The 20,026-nt window shown below is 38.8% G+C and overlaps 2 protein-coding genes across 3 annotated transcripts; both read right to left on the reverse strand.

Moving 5' to 3' along the window:
* Nucleotides 1-28: 28 nt before the first annotated feature.
* arpc4 (actin related protein 2/3 complex, subunit 4) lies at nucleotides 29-4,449 on the reverse strand. Its single transcript, XM_037785750.1, has 6 exons — nucleotides 4,297-4,449; nucleotides 2,608-2,726; nucleotides 2,378-2,489; nucleotides 2,134-2,229; nucleotides 865-1,035; nucleotides 29-582 (listed from the first exon to the last, which is right to left on the reverse strand). The coding sequence occupies exons 1-6, from the start codon at nucleotides 4,297-4,299 to the stop codon at nucleotides 577-579; spliced, it is 507 nt and encodes a 168-aa protein (XP_037641678.1). The 5' UTR covers nucleotides 4,300-4,449; the 3' UTR covers nucleotides 29-576.
* Nucleotides 4,450-5,603: 1,154 nt separating this feature from the next.
* Nucleotides 5,604-18,164, reverse strand: LOC119497536 (ras-related protein rab7-like). 2 transcript variants are annotated; one of them, XM_037785737.1, is made up of 7 exons: nucleotides 17,756-18,164; nucleotides 14,893-14,936; nucleotides 10,675-10,737; nucleotides 9,278-9,404; nucleotides 8,416-8,634; nucleotides 7,117-7,245; nucleotides 5,604-7,016 (listed from the first exon to the last, which is right to left on the reverse strand). In XM_037785737.1, exons 3-7 carry the CDS (start codon nucleotides 10,725-10,727, stop codon nucleotides 6,921-6,923), a joined length of 624 nt encoding a protein of 207 aa, XP_037641665.1. In that variant the 5' UTR covers nucleotides 10,728-10,737; nucleotides 14,893-14,936; nucleotides 17,756-18,164; the 3' UTR covers nucleotides 5,604-6,920. The 2 variants fall into 2 exon arrangements, with proteins under 2 accessions (XP_037641665.1, XP_037641655.1); XM_037785727.1 differs by lacking the exon at nucleotides 14,893-14,936 and having other exon boundaries at nucleotides 17,756-18,163.
* Between the last annotated feature and the right edge of the window lie 1,862 nt (nucleotides 18,165-20,026).

Here is a 20,026-nt window from a genome sequence, read left to right on the forward strand (position 1 = left end):
TTTATTTTTTTATAAATTCACAAAAATACAAAGAATAATGTTTTTTATTTATCTTCACTTTCAGCAAGTATATCTATTTGAATTATTTCCATCTACAATAGGGTTTATTCTGTGGACTTGTGTACTAATACAAGAAACGTGCACCAATTGATTGCCTTCGTGGTTTTAAGGGCTGTCATAACAAAACATAGCTAAATTAAATGTATGTGCATATAATATATATATATGTATATATATATATTAAAAAAACATTTAAATTTAAATCCATATTACCCTGTGCTCATAAATATTGACTACAAATAGCTTTTAAGGACCTGCCCTGACTTCTAATGTTCTAAAGGCAGATATTAATGTCTTGTGTGAATATTCATTATGTACAAAAATCAATATTTTTGAGCAAAGGGGCATGTTAAGGTTAAAGGGCAATACCCAATTGGCCTGTACATCTTTACTGTACATGTTATGTTTCTCAACTTCTCTCAGCTGATTTTGTCTCGTCTCTGCTCTGTGATGCGAAATCTCCACAGTGACGACCAAGATTGCAAAAGGAATGTATTCCCGGGTTTTCTCTCTCTTTCAGAACTGTGAGGGGAAAACAAAAACAATGTCTAAGCTACAATAAATCTAAAAGACATAACAATTATATAAACGTTTTCTCTACTAACAATATGACTTTAATCACATACAACAACATAACATTATATCCCTAAAATAACAGCATAATACATGACTGAATCAAAGTCCTATCATACGTAACTCAGACACCCGAATGTAAAAATAATGCAAAAACTAAACCCCTTGTGCATAATGCTGCGTCGATGCGAGCACAGAAACACAGAAAAATGTAGAAAAACCACAACTTACATTTTTGAGGAACTCTTCGGCGACAATACGAGCCCTGGCGTTGACAGACAGCTTCATTTCACTGATCTCCTTGTCAATTTCCTCCATGAAATGAATGACAAAGTCCACCAGTTTGTGTTTGTACATCTGCTCTGTGTGAAAGTTGGTGATGAGAAAACTGATGTCGTAGCCCTGCGAAATGAAGACGGAGGACAAAAAAAGAGGCACTAATCAAGGTTCCCGCAACTTGCAACAAATCATTTTACAGGACATTTTCTGGAAATCATTTGTGGCTTAAAGCTGCTTTATACCCAGTGGTTCACAAACTTTTTCATGTCAACGACCCCTAAACTGACACAACTCAGACCACGGACACCCATGTGATAAGATTTTGTCCCTGGGTTCACCGTCTGATGGGACTTTTGCTTTTAGATGTTTTATTACAGAAAGTGTATGAAACCCATGACCAAAATAGTCATAGTTTCTGTTATTGTGTTAGTTATGGATGGAATTATAGTGGAAAAAAAAATGATTCCCCTTTTTGCTGGGGACCTCCTGGAACCCTCTCAGGGACGCCTGGGGGTCCCTGACCCCACTTCGAAAACCACTGCTCTATATGATATTCAAAGCATTAATAAAGCATCCAAGAACGATTTGCTATGTAAAGATATAGAGGAGCAATGTCTACCTGAGCAGAGAATGAAGTCTCTCTCCCTCTGTGTGTGTGTGTGTGGTAATCCGAGCTTGTTTTTTCTGACATCGCCGGGCCGGGCAGGCGTGCTTTTAGTGCATGTTTGTGCATGTGAGCGTGCCCCACTGGCTAGCTCATGGCCTGCACTGCTCTCATACGGCAGTTACAGCTGATAACGCCTTCCCGACTGAAGTCGCGGAGCGTAGCGCCCACCCTCCTGTTCCCCCCCAGGTTAACACTGTTATCTCTGTCAGCAGCGTTGTTGTTAGCACCGTTGGCTGCTTTGTTGAGAGTCGTGCGGAGGCAATAGAAATGCTCCCAATCTCGCATTTAGCACCTTTAAATATAAAAAATGGCAACCATCATTTGAACATCATTGTTTTGTTTCTGCTGTCTCCTCTAGTTGGAACATTCAAGATGCATTCAAAAGTTATACCCACTCAAGGTCATTCAGGGTTAACTATGTTTAACGGTTCATATAGGAAAACATTTTAAAAACAGTTTTCCACATTAGGCTATTTTGAGTAATTTTCCATAACTGAATAAGTATGTGTGGGAACCCTGTAAATGTGTCTGACCCACTTTCACCGCCCACTTACCTCCACTGGTTTCCTCCTCAGGATGAAGAAGTTCTCCGCTCTCATCATCATGAAACGCATGAATTTATGGCACAGAATCTTCTCAATCTCATCTGCCTGCAGCAGCAGAATATTTAAAAGGAATAGTCAGGATTACAGATACAGTTCTGATCTTTACATCAATCATATTAATCACTAATTTCTAGTAAGCAACCATGTGTTTTGTATCATAACCATTTGGCACCCAGACAGCAGCCAGACCGACCTGCTTGACAGCGATGCTGACTCTGACAGAGTTGATGGAGCCCTCGATCAAAACTTTCTCCTTGTCGTTACGGCTGATGATCACAGGCTGGAGGAGCAACTCTTTACTACTTCTATAAATAGGGAGAAACACACGATTCATTTTCTGTCAGTCCACAAGCACGAAGAGGTGAAACTCAGATTTAATCACTGCTGGGTGTTAACCGCTCAAAGTTGCGGTGAAAGACTCACCGTACTTCCACCTCTGGCTTGTTGTGTCTCTCCACCACTTGCGAGGAGAAATTCTCCAGGCAGAGGGCGGCCTGCAGGGTAGCACGAACTGCATTGAGATATGGGCGCAAGGTTGCCGTCTGAGGGAGGAAAGCGAGCAAGAGTATATGAGAATCATTCCTAAAGAAGAATCTACCGGCAGCAGGTACAACTGAGAACGTCTTGTGAGAATTCGTGTGGATCAACAAGTTTCAAGTCTCGACCTAGAGAGGGCTTCTGGTTGTTACTGTTGGGTCTACCCATGACACAACCAGCAATTCATCTTAACTCCATGGTGCCAGGAAAGTGCTCCTGACATGAAACAATGTTTAGATAACTCTCTGAGTCTACTATATCATCTATTCACATGGAGATTTGAACATTTTTTACTCAAATGACCTTACAAGCTGTAATGGCCTTGAAGGTACAATGTGTACAATCTGACCAGAATTTCTGTTTAAAAGGAGTAATCCTCCAAACGGACAAACCAACAAACCAACCAACCCACCAACCAACGCCGGTGAAAACATAACCTCCTTCCTAGGCCTTCGGCCTTGGTGGAGGTAATTAAGGCTCCAATCTCCATACCTATGACATCTAAACCAGGAATATTAACTTTTTTTTTTTAAATAAAATTTGTCGCACTATAATCAAATTATAATATAATGAAATTACCCATTTCTCTGTAAAATTCCATGTAATTGTGAGTGAGTATTTTATTTGGTTCTCAGGGTTACTAGAAACCAGATTCTGTCCGGTGATGCATGTGGGTCTAATGGGATAGGAAAGTTTGACCCACCGCTGGTGGCCACTTTGAAATATGGCTGCCACGGCCACCAAGGCCTATGGAAAGGAGGCTGGGTCACGATCGGACATGGGTCTTGGGGTATGGGGTATAACGCATGTGCAGTGTAACTGAAGCTGCGGTCGTGCTTTGCAATTGGCTCAATTTCGGCGAGTGCAGACTGGATTTTACTGTGCATGTGTTTCACCCCCAAAGATAAGACGCGTTGATGACGCGTGACCCAGCCTCCTTTCCATAGGCCTTGACCAGGGTGTGAGTTTGTGATGGGGCCCAATATCTAGTTTTGTTCCCAATATATCAACACATCTGCAAAATGTGGTGCTTTTATCGCAACATGAACAATTGTTATGTTATGTGGAGCCATGCCGCCCCACTACAGTAAGAAATTATATTGCAGATATCCAGAATGTTTATTCTAGATAATAAAAATGTCACTGTAGATTATCTGAAATATAAAACCCAATACACACGAATGGCAAAAGTGACGTCATATTTCCTAGGTAAGAATGACGTAGTGGATACCTGAAATGATGAATTGTGCATAAGAAGAATATCATTGTGGAAATCTAAGCTGTTAATATGAAACTACGAATTGAATTACGCATATCCAGCTTGTCATAATCACTATTATGTCTGTACTTTGATGAAGTAGGATTGTATTATCTCGGATGTGTTCTCTTGTAGCTAGGAGACCAGCTAACGTTAGCCTGCTGGTAGCTAACTAGCTGCCTAGCAACCGAGCTGCGCCTTCCTGCAGTGTCGTCGAGGAGCGGTAACGTTAACGTCCTTTACATCGACAAAGACGGACAAGTAACTGTTAAACTGTGTCTGTTTATCAGCACATTATGTCTTGTTTTGTCTCTTACCATTTCTCTGTGTGATGAGAGGCGGCTAAAGGCGGAAGTAGCTGCACTTGTCAGGGCTTTTCTGTGAACATACCAAGGGCTGTTGAAAGAGGATAGGACACGGGTCTTGAGCTATATCGTGGTACGCATGCGCAGTGTAGCCGGAGCTGCGGTCAGTGCAGACTGTGCATGCGTAGCACTCGATGATATGATGCGTGATAGCTCCTCTTTTCACCGTCCTTGAACATACCGGAACTCAGCTCTGCCTCCGAGCTGCTTCTGGTGTAAAGATTATTTTTTTTTATTTTATTTTTTATTTTTTATTTTTATTTTTTTTCTATTGAAGATAATTCATTTACAAACATTAAGGCATTGTAATCTAAACTCAATACTTCTAACATACAAGGCACAATTGGATAGGAAAGATAACTAAAATTATAAAAAAAAAAAAATATATATATATATATAATAACAAAAATAAAAGAGGGGGTAGAAAATAATTCAAGGAACAAAAGAGATGTGCATAAATAAATAAATAAATAATAATAAGACTGCACTCTGCCATAGTAGCTCTAGGGGTCATCATCATATATGTTCAGTTCTTCATAAGAGAGACTTTGCATGTTGTCCTTTCATTAGTCTTAAAGCACTGAGATGATTGTCCACAAGGCTTCTTCTGTTTAAATATTATGAATCTACAATACATGTAATTAAACTGTGTGCTTTTCAGTAATACTATAATGAAAGAAAAAGCAGAATAATTCCTGTTTTCTTTTTTCCTCACCACAGAATAATGAGCTCATTGGAGACACAACGTGTAATACCAGTCTACCTGCTTATTACTTTAAGCAAATATTTGTTTAACAGTTTATCTTATTTTCACTTTGAGTTCCAGCACTAGTCTTATCCATAGTGAAATCACTATAAAATGAACAATTGAATGATTTTGAGATAGTAGGGCAGTGTGGGTATTGAAGCCCACGGAGTAAAAAACCTTGGTGTGGGGGCATTTACCATGTTTTTTTAAACACTGCAGTTCATCCATGTATAGCATCACACAAAGAGGCCTTTTTCATGGAGGACATTTTGACTTGTAAATGTAGGAAAATGAATGATGGCTGAATTGTGCATGCTGGCTCACTGTCACGACTGTGTTTTTCAAGTCAAAATGTTTCCTGTGAGAATGTCCTATTTCATGTTTTCAAGTCACACTTGAAAACATACAAATGCCAAGAAAAATAATATCTCTCACTAAGTGGATGCATTACGAAATTATAAGAAATGAATCAAACAGTCAAACAGAAACTGAGACACATAATGCGAGACCATTGATATATTCAAGAGTTTTATTATTTGACGTCCCAATTTTCTTTGACAACATCATTGGCATCGCAGTGATTTTTTTCTATAAGGAGGAGTAATACCAGGGCAAAAAGTTTGATCTTTTCTTTAAATGGAAGAGAGAACATCCATTTCAGTTGAATCCATCAGCCATTTTACCTTTACCATCTATACACCGTAATGCACAATCCGTTAAAAATATTAAGTACTTAGCCAACCTGAGCTACAAGCAGATAGAGAGAGAACAACAATAACAAAGACATGACAGAAGACAGGTGTATGCTGTGTTGGTGACACGTATTGTAATTCCATAGCGTTGAAAGATGTCTGATGAAGGACATAACATATACAGCAGTAATAGTAGCAGTACAAGTAATGTTACATAAAAGGCAAATATTAATATATCAAGGAATTAATCCATGTTTTACACTGTGACTGCATTATCAGCTTTTACTTAATGTCTACTTAGGAACATTTCATCTGCAGTGTGAGGCAGTTATAAACCCACTGACGCACAAACTTGAAGGGAAAAGGCAGTACAATCACCAAAAGTGTTCCAACAGATTCTCAGGGGACATAATTGACAGGGAAAACAAGTGAGGAGGTGTAATTTGAAGCTTACCAAAAGGCATGTGGTAGCAGACGTTGCCCAAAATCAGTCATCCCTCTATAATATTTAAAGGCAAAAAACATAAAAAGAAAGTGCAAAAAAACAAATATGTGTTTCAGATTGGCTTGAGAAATCAGCCAATTAAAATATATATATATATATATATATAGTTCAACTTGATTATTTTTTGACAGCTAGGCAATAGAAAGCTAAGAGAAAACAGAAAGAGAATAAGATACGTGGGATGCTGACATTAGCCAACATCATCTCACATTACAGAGCTTCAGCCAGTCCATCTAGAGGTCCCAATTGCACTCTTTGAACATGGCTCCATCTTGCCCCCTCGGTTTGAGAGTCGGGGGCCAAAGTCAGAACAGCGGGTGGTCGGGGCAGGAGATCACTCACTATCGCGTCAGGGACTTTGAGGTCAGAAGGGGTGTCATTCCTCTCTCGTGTGATCTTTCAGCACTGGATTTGTCAGCGAGTGTACGCTAGTGTATTAATTTGTGTACTAAGTGAGGGTGGGGGAGGTACTTCCATGTACTGCGTGAGGGGTTGTGTCGATGGAATGAAAAGTGGCGTGAAGGAGGAAGACCAGTAGGGAAGTCTTTTCCCTGGGGGGTGAGGTGCAGGTGATGTAACCGGTGACGGGGTGATTCAGAAAGCCAAGTGAGAAGATGGTCCAAGTTGTCCCTTAGCAGCTGCAGCTTTCTGCTGAAGGTTTAGCTCCGTCATTCCTATTCAGTTTTATGGGCTCTGGGAATTCATTATACAACTCCACCTCTGTCTCCTGACAGGCAGAAAAAGAGAGAAAAATAATCAGTAAACTGACAAAGTAATAAAGACTGTAAAAGTGCATACTTTCATTTTTCATTTCAACTGTAACTCACTTGTTTGAGGGCGTTACGTGCAATTGTCTGGAATGCCTGTTCTACATTTATGGCTTCTTTGGCGCTGGTCTCAAAGTAGGGGATGTTGTTCTTACTCTGACACCAAGCCTGGGCCCTTTTGGTGGTTACCTGTGTGCATGAACAGGAAGAGATTCATCAATAAGGTGAGCTGGAATGTACAAGGATGGGTTCGTGGTTGTCTCCAAAAGAAAAATCATTATTAATAAAGTCAGTGTTTAATTGATCAGCTGTATGCCTCACTGTGTGGAAGTGACTGGGATTATTCTTTTATGTGTAATGTGTATCACGCTTGATTTAAATGTTGCTTTTCTAACTTTGTAAATCAAAATGTAACAAATAAATACATAGATATATATTTACTGAATTGATATTTTAAAACAATAAATCGTGCACCGGCAACTTTGTAAAAAACCTTCAAAACTTAACAGGAATTACAATTCAAGTGTAAACCCTTTTTAATGCAGCAACAAATTAGTCCAGTATATAATGTATTTATTATATACATATAGAACTGAACTGAATAGCATAGGCCCCATCGTCACTGATAGCCGATCCAGCTATCTGAGTCACTATTGGCCTGATATCCAATATCGGTACTTCCCTACATAAAAGCAAAATGCATCCCTCCCCAAAAAAGAATGAGCTGCACGAGGCTGCTTATGGTTCTCCAACCTTTTGATCTCTTTCCGTACCCTCTGCATGAACATTAACTTTAATATTAGAAACTGAAATGACAGAAGTTCAAAAAAGCTGACGAGAACAAATGGAAAATGTACCTTGCAGCAAGCACTGTGCAAAGGTCTTTGTTCTGTTAGGGCAGTGGTTCCCAAACCTTTTCTCCAGACTTGACCTTTACTAACAGAAATTACTTTGCACAGGTAAAGTGACTCCTGTGTTTTTCACTAAGTGCTCTGCCATTCCTCATAGAGCAGTTTTAGCCTGTATGTGTGTGTGTTTATACCCTTGAACTCAGGCACTTGTGTGGATTATGACTGTGATGTCAATCTAAGTCTTTGAGGGCTCCGCCTCACTCCTTTTGTACAGCACACTGTTGTGCTCAGAAGCATTTCAACAGCACTCTCAGCTCAATACCCATTAATGTAGTTAAGTGTGAATGTCAGAAGAAAAAAACACAGCTGAAACATGTGTAGGTGTAGACAGCCTGTTAGGGTGGACATTGGAAATGGGTTTTAGAACTTTGAGGGATGACATTTGAATGCAGCATGGGTAGTTATCTAAGATTACATCATCATGGAGGCATTATCCAGCAATACTAACCTGTCTGTTCTCCAAGTCAATCTTGTTGCCTAGCACCACGAAGGGGAAGTTCTCAGGATCTCGAGGGCTGGCCTGGATCAGGAACTCATCCCTCCAGCTGTCGAGTGTCTTGAAGGTGTTGGGTGCGGTCACATCAAACACCAGCACGCAGCAGTCTGCTCCACGATAGAACGCAACACCCAAAGACTGGAACCTTTCCTGGCCAGCTGTGTCCCAGATCTAAACAACGACAAGGAGATGAAAAGTTAAGTAAATGGACAAGATTACAGAACAGAGGAGAAGCCTGCTGCAAATATTAACAACCATGGAGAAAATGCAAAACACTGATACCATGGTGTCTGGTAAAAGGAAGTCAGTGTTGTGCATGGAACGTGCTCATGTTTCTGGTGAACAATGATCAGAATATATCCGTTTGCAACTAATGAGTGTTAACGTGAGCCTTGTTAGCTCCCGGGACAGTTATTGATGCTCACGTACTGTATGGCCGACATGCAGCCATGGCAGTGCAATCAAAGGAGCGGAGTCAGATATCAGCCACTCACTATTCCATCCTCGCCTCCAAAGTCAATTTGACAAGTGAGCAAGTGTTAGTTGCTAGCACGCGAGAGCGTCGAGCTCGTCACAATCCCGTGCTCGCAAGACCGCATTTGTGCACACGGAGCAGAAATGCTCCTTCGCGAGGATGCTTTCCACTCGCATATATATATATATATAAAATTCTAAATTGTGATCTATGAAAGTGAACTACTTCATTTTAATCTGTGTGACGTTAGCTCTTGTGAAGTGTGAACTTGCACAACACTGAAGAAAGTTACAAATAAGTTTCATTCTCCAAGACGTTCCCTTCCCAGCTGTACTGTACCTGCATTGTAACGAGTCGGTCGTCCACCATCACCTCCTTGGTCAGGAAGTCTGCTCCTATTGTCGCTTTGTACTGGTTACTAAACTTCTTGTTCACATACTGGTTCATGAGGGAGGTCTTTCCAACACTGAGAGTAGAAGACAACAAACATCAGGATAACAGATACTGTAGATGTTAGACCAAGAGCAAAAATAAAAGTTGGTATTCATTGACTGGTAGCTTGTATGAAATATGCAGTCATTAGATTACCTATGTTTATTTAGAGCATGGGGGGATTTATGGATGTAATCAAGACCCCATTCACACTTTTTACCACTTTATGCATCTTGAGAGGATCGTTTAGTCGTCTCAAATAAGCAAAGTGTAAATGCAGCCAAAAGGCATTACAGACGGACTGAAATCTGACGTAGCCACCTACAGGGTCTTTACCCATGTGATAAAGGCAATGACATTGAAATTAACACACCCTTGGGGTCCAATATTGTGAGAAATAAGATACAGATACTGGTCACAGTTTGGGATCTTGCTCATTGTAGTTTCATAATATTAAGCTTAATGTTCCCTTTTCAATGCCTGAAAGGCTGCAGTTAAAGTGATGCAATTTTCTGACTTTTACCACAATGAATGTTTCCACTCGCTTGGCCATCATTTTTGGGGATTTTTTTAGCCATGAAGAAACATTACCAAGCCATTAGAATATGGTAAATAATTTAGGAACATGTCACAGGCAAAACATTGTCACATTGTCAGTGGAGGAAACAATTAAAAAATAGTAGATTTTTCCAATATCACACAGCTCTAGTATCTATTATCACAATGTTTATTAAACTTAAACCTTTTAAGAAAGGCTGTGAAACATCAAGTGCCCTTACAATAGTCTTTGCATAACAATGCAATTACTTTTCACACACAATCCCATGCAGTACTTAGCATGAAAGGTAATGACAGTGATTATGTCCCATAATTACACGGCTTTGTTGAATACAGTTCTGATGTCGGACTCTGGAGGACCGTTTTTGTGTCAAATTATTTATTTATTGAGTAAGTAGCCGTGTAATAAGCGGGATAATGTACAAATAGTGGGTCATTGTTGTGAAATAAAACCCCTCTGCTCGCTGTACATTATCCCTTACTTACTGTAGGTCTACAGGTAAAAAAAAAAGTGGTTGAAAAACTGTAGGGCTGTTCTGCCTAGAGACAGCTTATGGCAGAATAATAACTCCTGCCAGCAAGGAAGTAACACCAATACAACCAGTCTTCTATGATTTCACTCAAAACCAAAATAGCATTTAGGTTTTTTCCCACCAAACTATTTTTAGAACAGACTTAACGGATAGTTTCATACTCTGAATTGCTGGTTTTGACATGTAGGAGAGAAATATCCTGTTTTGACTCACCCAGAATCTCCCAGGATGATGACTTTCAAGAGCACTTTCTTCCTGGACGTCATTTTTCCACAGCTGCAGAAAGAAAAACAACAAAACGTTAAGCATACAGACAGTACTCACCTCCTAACCTCGTCATGGCAAGTCACAACCTAATCACCAGTCTCCTATTGGTCAGGGACAATGTAATCAATACAAAGGTGAATCTGTTTCTATGCAGACAGGCCCTTTGGAAAACATTAGCCTACAAATTTGTGTGTAGAGTTTTCTGCCCCTGGACCAATCAGGTTAGAATACCATTCATTCCAGTCATGTGCTTTCTAAGCTGTTGGTCAAATCACGAGGAACACATCATTCTTTCTCTCTCATGCACGACAGGAAGTTACCTCCTTGACAACTGACTGCTTCTCTGTACTACTATTCCAAACCAAGGAGCTCATATGGCGGTTTTTGCTGATATGGCGGTCACTAAGCAGACAACCTACTACTACATGTGTTTATCTAAGTACAGCATCAATCATCCTATATTCAGTTATCAGTCAGATACAATGTTGATGTAAAATGACCATCATTTACAACAGCCTATTACACGGCTGTGTTGAATACTCGATTCTGATTGGTCAATCATGGCGTTCTGCGGTCTGTAATTTCTCTATAACAGACCGCTGCTATGTATAATAGACCGTTGCTATGTATAGCAGACCGTTGCTATGTATAGCAGACCGTTGCTATGTATAGCAGACCGTTGCTATGTATAGCAGCATCGCCCTGTCGGGGATTCTTTCACAACAATGACCGGCTCGCTGTACATTATCCCTTACATATACAACATGAGCTAGGGGACACTGTACATATATATTTTGTATCTAAAATCCTAATGTCTAGGTCTTCATACATGACTTTCTGATGTTCCCAACAAAGCAACAATAAACTCTAATGATTAGGGTCAGTCACAGATTCAGTATGTGACTTTTGGCAAGAACTGTAGTTCACCATTAGGCAGTGGAGTGCATCATTTCTTCCACATCTTGTCAAAATTAAGTCAGCAATATCTGAAATATTGCCCAACATATGACTGAGTGAGCAAATTAAGTATTATCCCGCCTGTAGCTGCTGTGATTCATTTAGAAAAGTTCTAAACTGCAGCTGGGAGATGATTCATTCAACCACGTTTCCACAAAAGTGAGGAAGTTAAACATGCAATTGTAGAAATACCAGAAAGTAGCAAAGATGAGCCTCCGTCATCTTTTTAGCACTTCAGGTACCCTCGTCTGGAAGTCAATGTGTTTTTTTAATGGGTTTTTAGTTGCCTAGAAATAAGGTCTGTGGTTAACACAAGATTAAGAGATTTTAACGTTTTGCTCTACGATATAAAATACATCAATAAATACCACACTCGTGAACTTTGAAGTCTTTATGTGTATTAAAAAAGGCAATTGCTAACAAGTGGTTAAACGAAACTACTAAACGTCATCACATTTAAGTTTATAGCCTAACGTCAGCTTTTTATTTCTGGTGATTGCATTCACGCTTCAAAAAATCATCAAAGTGATGTTCATTTGTGAAGATTATATTGCTGAAGAGAAGTATCATAAACGTGTGTTTGCCACACTGTTCATTTTCTGCAATAATCCAAAACCCAATGGAAAAATCCCATTGGCTTTTTGTCGAGGGAGCCAGGGCGATGCTAACTTCCTGGTTGGCCTACAAAAATAAGTCATTCCCCCTACTTTCAAAGACTTAATCATGGCAGACAAAAATATAATGGCTTCACTTTTCATGGAGGAAACTCATATTACAAAATGAACTGTGTGGCAGTAAAATAAACAAAAACTAGAATTACCGCCTTGTGGTTGTATGCCTCCGCTAACCAGTTAAGTTGCAGTTTAAAGCCATTGTCTATCCAAAATGTCATCACGTCATCATTTTATCCTATTAGACATTTGTGTGAAATTGTAAATTAGCATATGAATTATAGACTTATTGCTAGAAAATGTGTTTTGTGAGGTCACAGTGACTTTGACCTTTGACCACCAAATCCAAGTGCCAAATGTGTAGAAGTTCCCTCACGGTGTTCCTGAGAAATCGGGTTCACGAGAATGGTACGGAGGGACAGACTACTTGAAAACACGTCTGACGTTGGGGCAGAGGCATAAAAAACAGCTATGTTCAAATCTTACGGGGCTATCTGTAAAAACCTTACACAAATAGGCTAAACAGACCAAAATAAACCTTGATTTCATAAGAGGGTGCTTTATCTTTGTTCACACTTCTGTCTTATCTGTGCCAACTTGAGCATATTGCTACTGAAGAGAATAAAAACTTAGAAAGTCTACTGTAGGTGTGCATCATAGACTGTATGCATATACTGTCGGTGAGAATGGCAGCTGTCTGATGTGAATATGTAGCCTATAATACAATGTTTCCTCATAACAGTGAAGGTGATCTTAACTGTGAGTAAAGCTGATTCATCCAACTGTCCAACGGCCGGTTGGGAGGAGTTAATTGGGCCTCAGTCGCCCCTTTACACTGCACGGCAAACGCCTGACGAAGATGAAATTCAGTCCGACTCAAAAATGAGTTGTGCGGCTCAAAATTAGGGGGCCAGAAACGGGCTAAAATCGTACAGTGTATGCCCAGCACTAGGCCAAATTAATATGTGGGTAGGTATACAGTACATAGTATACAGAAATATATAGGCGGATTTATTTGTGAGTGTAATATTGTTTGCAATTAGTAAACAAAATGGCTTTAATGAACAATTCTGTCCCTTATGGGGGAAAACAAATGATAACATTCTTCCTTTTTTGGCAGTGAAACATGATAACCTGTTAGACGGTTTAACAAAACATGACCACTTCCCATCAGCTCGTCACGTAAGTAAACATCATGTACAAAGCACATAAGATGTTTTAGACATTCCAATCCATAAACTCAAACAGGTTTTTGGTATGACCCAAGCCCATAAATTGAATCCAAATTCTGAAACTAAGCCTATAAAACACAAACACTTCAGTTCCCATCGGGTACTAGAAAGTACACTTGCATTCTTTCTGAGAGGAATGAGTACAGCACTCCAGTGACTGCTATACTGTGAAGAACAGTATGTGAAGCACAGTATGGTAGTGACTGATTAGCTGACAGGAGCATGAACAACAGCACAGCACTGAAGTCTAGGCATGCTCAGACCGCAGTTGCATGTTTACAAAAGAAACTCAACTCAGGTCTTTAAAAAAACAGCAACGCGTTAGACATCGATTTCTGAGTGCAGACTATGATCTCTGACAGGAGGTTCAGAAATCAGCTGGATGTTATCCACCTTTAGTTATTCTGTCTCAAGAAATACATTAGTACACCAACATTAACAGGCAGATATCTACTATCAGAGCATTTTGTGACAAACTGAATGAATATCGATAAAGAAAAAAAACTGAAGTTATTTATACAATGAAGTTAAGGCGAAACTAGATAACCTAAGAAATCAATCTAATGTCATACTAGGTTGTTGTGAATGATTTTAAACTTTTCAAACTTGCACTAAATTTTGGCGATGAAAAACTGTCATGGCCATTTTCAAAAGGGTCCCTTGACCTCTGACCTCAAGATATGTGAATGAAAATGGGTTCTATGGGTACCAATGAGTCTCCCCTTTACAGACATGCCCACTTTATGATAATCACATGCAGTTTGGGGCAAGTCGTAGTCAAGTCAGCACACTGACACACTGACACACTGACATTGAGTTTGCCATGTTATGATTTGAGCATATTTTTTTTATGGTAAATGCAGTACCTGTGAGGGTTTCTGGACAATATTTGTCATTGTTTTGTGTTGTTAATTGATTTCCAATAATAAATATATACATACATTTGCATAAAGCAATCATATTTGCCCACACCCATGTTGATAAGAGTATTAAATACTTGACAAATCTCCCTTTAAGGTACATTTTGAACAGATAAAATGTGTGATTCATTTGCAATTAATCGCAATTAACTAGGGACAATCGTGATTACATATTTTAATCAATTAACAGTCCTAATATGAAATAATGTGTGTCTGGATGTATATGTTTGCCATTGTTCTGCTGTTAACAATAGCTTAAATAATTGTGCAAACATTTATTACATGATTTTGCATAAAAATATTGAAAAGGTCAGATAGTTTAGAGAAGTGTTGCAGAAAAAATACATTTGATCCATCTCTTTCAGGTAGTATTTAATTTCCTGCCATTACTATTATGAGTTTGATGCACAACTTGCTCCGCCCGATCCCTAAAAATGACAAATATAAATAATTGCGGCAACACATAAAGTTAAACAATCGTTTTATTCTTAGTTTGCCATCTCCAAACTGGCTATCAATTTGTGAAATTTGTTAGTATAATCCTGATAATTAAATTATTTTTTAAACCACGCTCTTTTAACTGTGATGTTTTATCCATCTATTGTTCGTGGTTAATCTCCTATGTATTTATATTATTTAAGGATCAAAAACGATGTCTGGGCAAATATCTGTATTTATACATTTGTAAAAAACAATATCACCAGTTTACAGAGGCAACTGCCCATCACTGCTTAAGTCATGCGTTAAAGTAAAAGTCAAAACTTATTTACCCCCTCTGCCCATAAATCACCGGCACAGGCAGCTGGAATTCACAGATCACCTCTGATATAGATTATGCATGCACACCCACAGACACAAACAAACTCTGGACTAAATATAGACGGCTTCAGATGTTTCTCAATGCTCAAACTCATCTCCACGTCATAAAGTTAGGCTATCTTTATTTGTTATTTCCTGGTTAGCTACGTAACATGATTAGTTAGTGCTCATGTGATAAACAATATTTATAGAATGGAGAACAATAAACACATCATTCTAAAATAATGTGTGATTAAAGCACTATTCTACAGCGTTGGTGGTACATAATATCATCTGTAGCAAAAGATTTCTTTAAAATAATGCTTTCAAAAGGAGCTGTTTCCCTACATTTACAACATTGTTGTAATTAAATTCAGGATTGTATCAAATGGAAAATAAATGTTTGGAAGAAAAAGACTGCTTTCCACATGAGCCTACAGACAAATCTAGACGTAAACACTAACGTACTCCGAACAGCGGAACAAACTGGAAGGTACACTGTGCAGCGTAAAATGAGACGCAGCTGTGTATGCTACAATGTTAACTGTGAAAAACAAGTTCAGGCATTTTAACCATGACAAGCTTGCATAATCACAGTTAGAGCTGATCCAAACTACCAAGCAGGTACTAAAGATTAAAACTCGAATATGGTTGCCAGTTGCAAACTAGTATAATTAATAAATTAATGAATATAGAGATATAGCCTACAGGTTTTTAGTCTCTATGGGTCAAAGTCCCCAAAAAAACAGGTAGCTACAATTTCCACAATGCAACTGCCTCCTAAATGCCCACACCCCCAGTTTGATACAGAGGTCTGTTAAAAATGTAGCTGAGATAATCGACGACATCATCAGGGTTATTTTCTGAGACTATCTAATGTAGATGTTCAACTATAAACAAGTACTCCATACAGTGGAACAAACTGGAAGGTACACTGTGCAGCGTAAAATGAGACGCAGCTGTGTGTGCTACAATGTTAACTGTGTTATAAAAAAAGTCAGACATTTAAACCATGATGAGCCCACATAACCATAAGTTGTGCTGAACAATTATATATATAAATATATATTTAAAAAAAAAGTCAACTCATTGGATATGAGTATATCTCAAATTAAAGCTGATCCAAACTACCAGGCAGGTATTTTATAGAGTAAAACTTGAATATGGTTGCCAGTTGCCAACTACAATTTATAATTAAAACCAAATCACTGAGCAGTAACATGTCTCAGTCTTCATACTCTTATGTAATTAGTATGATTTTGAAAACCAATGGAGAAGGTCAGATAGTTTAGGGAAGTGTTGCCGAAAAAGTACATTTAATCCATCTCTTTCAGGTAGTATTTAATTTCCTGTCTTTAATATTATGAGTTTGATGCACAACTGCTCCGCCTGATCCCTAAAAATTACACAAATATAAATAATTGTGGCAACACATAAAGTTAAACAATTGTTTCATTCTTAGTTTGCCATCTTCAAACTTGCTATCAATTTGTGAAATTTGTTAGTATAATCCTGATAATCATTTTTTTTTTATTTTAAAGCCAGGCTCTTTTAATTGTGATGACAAAGTAAAGAAAAATAAAGTTAGATGACATTGTCAGACACCCTTTGAACTTGAAAACAATATGGATAGTAGTCAGGTTACACTTAATCTTGGCAAGCTTTTTTTGGCACAAGTAGGTCAATATAGGCGTTGTATAGCCATATGAGATTATTAAATTAAATAGCTTTAAACCAATTAAAAGGACGAGTACATGCGTGCCCTGTGAGTCACAACCGAAACAAAAACAGACAAACATAATAGAGTCCCGTCTACCTGGCAACACAACAAACAGTCACAGGATATGTCTCTCACATACAGCCTGTTGACAGAAGACATGTGTTAACTCGACAACCATCAAGACATGTTGTCCACCCTTATATGATGATTAATAAACAGAAAGAAGTGGTAGTTTTGAGGTGAAAGGTTGATCTGTTCTCTGTATAAGCCAAGTAAAAAGTGAAGTATTTAGAGAAAACAATACTCCTTCTGTCAACATTTGACAGGATATAGTTATATCATACAGCCTGTTGACAGAAGACATGTATAAACTCATGTTGTCCACCTTTATATGATGATTAATCACACAGAAAGAAGTGGTAGTTTTGAGGTGAAAGGTTGACCCCTTCTTCTCTGTATCCACAAAGTAAAAAGTGAAGTATTTAGAGAAAACAAATACTCCTTCTTGTCAATATTTGACAGGATTTTTCGGTGCTTTTTTCGACCTCTTAGCCTCGGTTCTCCTCCCTGTGTGAGCCGACCCAGAGGAGCCAGAGGCCGGCCTTGTTTTTGTCAACCAAAGATTGCACCACCATTAGCTAGATGTTATCGTTAACAGGACACTGACTTGATGAGTGAGCAAACATTAAATACATGTGAACAGACTTGTTGTCGTTTTTAAGAACTTACTTTCAACTTGTATCACACCGAAGAGTCGACTTGTTACCGGAGAAGCGAGCAGACTGAAGCTGACTGGCTGTTGTTGTCTCAGGACAGTCAGCGGTAGCGGCTAACTAGGCGTTACGGTCCGGTAGCTATGGCTACTAGCTCTACTCGGTAGCTATGGCTACTAGCTCTACTCGGTAGCTAGAGCGATGATTTGGCAACGCCGCGGTTCAGATTCTTGGCTAAATGTGTCGTCCTTTTGCGTGAAAACTAACAAAAACCGTGTCTTAAATTGACAAGGCAGATTATCTACAAACTGGTGTGTAAATTTGGCACTTTGCTTAAAGGGCTGTCCTACCAGCGAGCTAACTATCTGTCTGTCTGCTGCTTCTCTCTTCTCCTTTCACTTCCTCCTCCAACAACAACGCAACCTGCGTCCTACGTCAGACGCAAGCCCACTGACGCAGCACACTTCTGTTTTTAATAGTATCATAAAGTTCTGCATTATTTCTGCAGAAATGAGTTCAGTTTCGGGTCTTTGGTAGGTGGAGCAACAGTTGAAAACTGTTATATGTTAAGACCCAACTTCAGTTTTCAGGTTTGTCATCAATAATATTTACATATAGCCTATACATTTTAATAGTCCTGTATCACAGCTGTTACCCTGCATTATATTCACTTTTAACAGTCTCTTCTGCATTATATTCACTTTTAACAGTCTCTTCTGCTCTATATTCACTTTTTTAATAGTCGTGTATCACAGCTGTTAACCTGCACTATATTCATTTTAAACAGTCTCTTCTGCACTATATTCACTTTTTTAATAGTCGTGTATCACAGTTGTTACCCTGCACTATATTCACTTTTAAAAGTTTTTCTTCATCTCCTTGTATTTTTATATCTGGTATATTTTTTTGTACTTTGTACTTTGCACTACTAACGTTTTTTACTGCCTTTTTACTAACATGTTTTGCACTTTGGAACTGTGATGCTGGAAACTTGAATTTCCCTCGGGATCAATAAAGTTATTATCTATCTATCTATCTATCTAATTCATAGTTAAAGTAGAATTAACGTTAAGATATATAAGCCTACAGCATATCATGTTATATAATCATTATTGCTGTCAATCGATTAAAATATTTAATCGCGATTAATCGCATGATTGTCCATAGTTAATTGCGAGCGTTATTTAGCCTCCTTCGCGACAGGCTAATGTGACATGGTTGGTACCAATGGATTTCTTAGGTTTTCTAGTTTCATATGATGCCAGCATGTTCTAACTTTAAAATTTAGGCCGCTACAACCTAAAAATTGCAAGTTGTGTTAATGCATTAAAGAAATAAGTAGCGTTAAAATGAATTTGCGTAACGCGTTAATATTTGACAGGCTTAATAATCATATCATGATTGGTATAGAGGTTCAGTTTTATTAGGTCCCACCACTTGTGGATGTAAAAGTAGTATTTTTGCAGCAATTTAAGATTGGGGACTCACAAAAACAGATTAAAATAAAAGATAGGTCGAAACCGAAGCAGCAGAGGCTGAGATATACAAGTTTTTAGTCTCTGTGGGTCAAACTCCCAAAACACGGGTAGCCACAATTTCCACAATGCAACTGCTAAATGCCCACTTTTTTCAAACCCCACACCCCCAGTTTGAAACACAGGTCTGTTAAAAATGTGTGTGCCTTGAGCCCAAGTTGAGATGACCCTGATGACATCATCAGGGTCATTTTCTGAGACTTTGGCTGAGTAGTAGGCTAATCCATATGACCACGAAACCCCTTTAAAAGCTGAGGTTGAAAGTTCACTCTCAACCTTGGAAAACAGCAGCAGAGAAAACAGTCTCAAGGTCCATTTAGTAGTCCTTCTGGAGCTTTCACTCATATCCCATGATCTTTATCACCAAATATGTGTGTGCATACAGCTTCACACTAAAGAGGGGGCCCTCTTCTTTTAATACCTCTCCCCACCAGTGATGCTTTTTCATCTTTATACGATCAACAGAACACGTCAAAGATGTGAAGGTTCAGGTACATTGCAGTGCATCATATGGCCAAAAGGGAGAACTGTGATGCTCCACCACTAGAGGACAGCGTCAACCCACTTTGAATGAATGAACCAAGTGAACTGGTGGTTCCAGACATCAGCCCACATTTATGTTTTGGACCTCTGTAGAGTGATGCAGCACTCTGTGGTGTCGACAATGTGCTGAGAAAGTGTTACTGTGAAGTCAAAGATAGGTGAGTGAGCTGCTGCTGTGATACATGAAAGACTGTCCTTGTCCTTTAAAC

Source organism: Sebastes umbrosus, chromosome 1 (genome assembly GCF_015220745.1).
Source record: "Sebastes umbrosus isolate fSebUmb1 chromosome 1, fSebUmb1.pri, whole genome shotgun sequence".
Taxonomy (NCBI): Eukaryota; Metazoa; Chordata; class Actinopteri; order Perciformes; family Sebastidae; genus Sebastes; species Sebastes umbrosus.

What these genes read in the sequence shown, in the direction of transcription:
- arpc4 (XM_037785750.1), bottom strand. An exon ending in TCAGCATCGCTGTCAAGCAG is followed by an intron (nt 2,230 to 2,377) that starts GTCGGTCTGGCT and finishes CTGCTGCTGCAG; the next exon opens with GCAGATGAGATTGAGAAGAT. An exon ending in TGAGGAGGAAACCAGTGGAG is followed by an intron (nt 1,036 to 2,133) that starts GTAAGTGGGCGG and finishes TTCATTTCGCAG; the next exon opens with GGCTACGACATCAGTTTTCT.
- LOC119497536 (XM_037785737.1), bottom strand. Translation starts at nt 10,727, where the DNA reads ATGACGTCCAGGAAGAAAGTGCTCTTGAAAGTCATCATCCTGGGAGAT. An exon ending in ACCGACTCGTTACAATGCAG is followed by an intron (nt 8,635 to 9,277) that starts GTACAGTACAGC and finishes GTCGTTGTTTAG; the next exon opens with ATCTGGGACACAGCTGGCCA. An exon ending in CACGTAACGCCCTCAAACAA is followed by an intron (nt 7,017 to 7,116) that starts GTGAGTTACAGT and finishes TCTGCCTGTCAG; the next exon opens with GAGACAGAGGTGGAGTTGTA.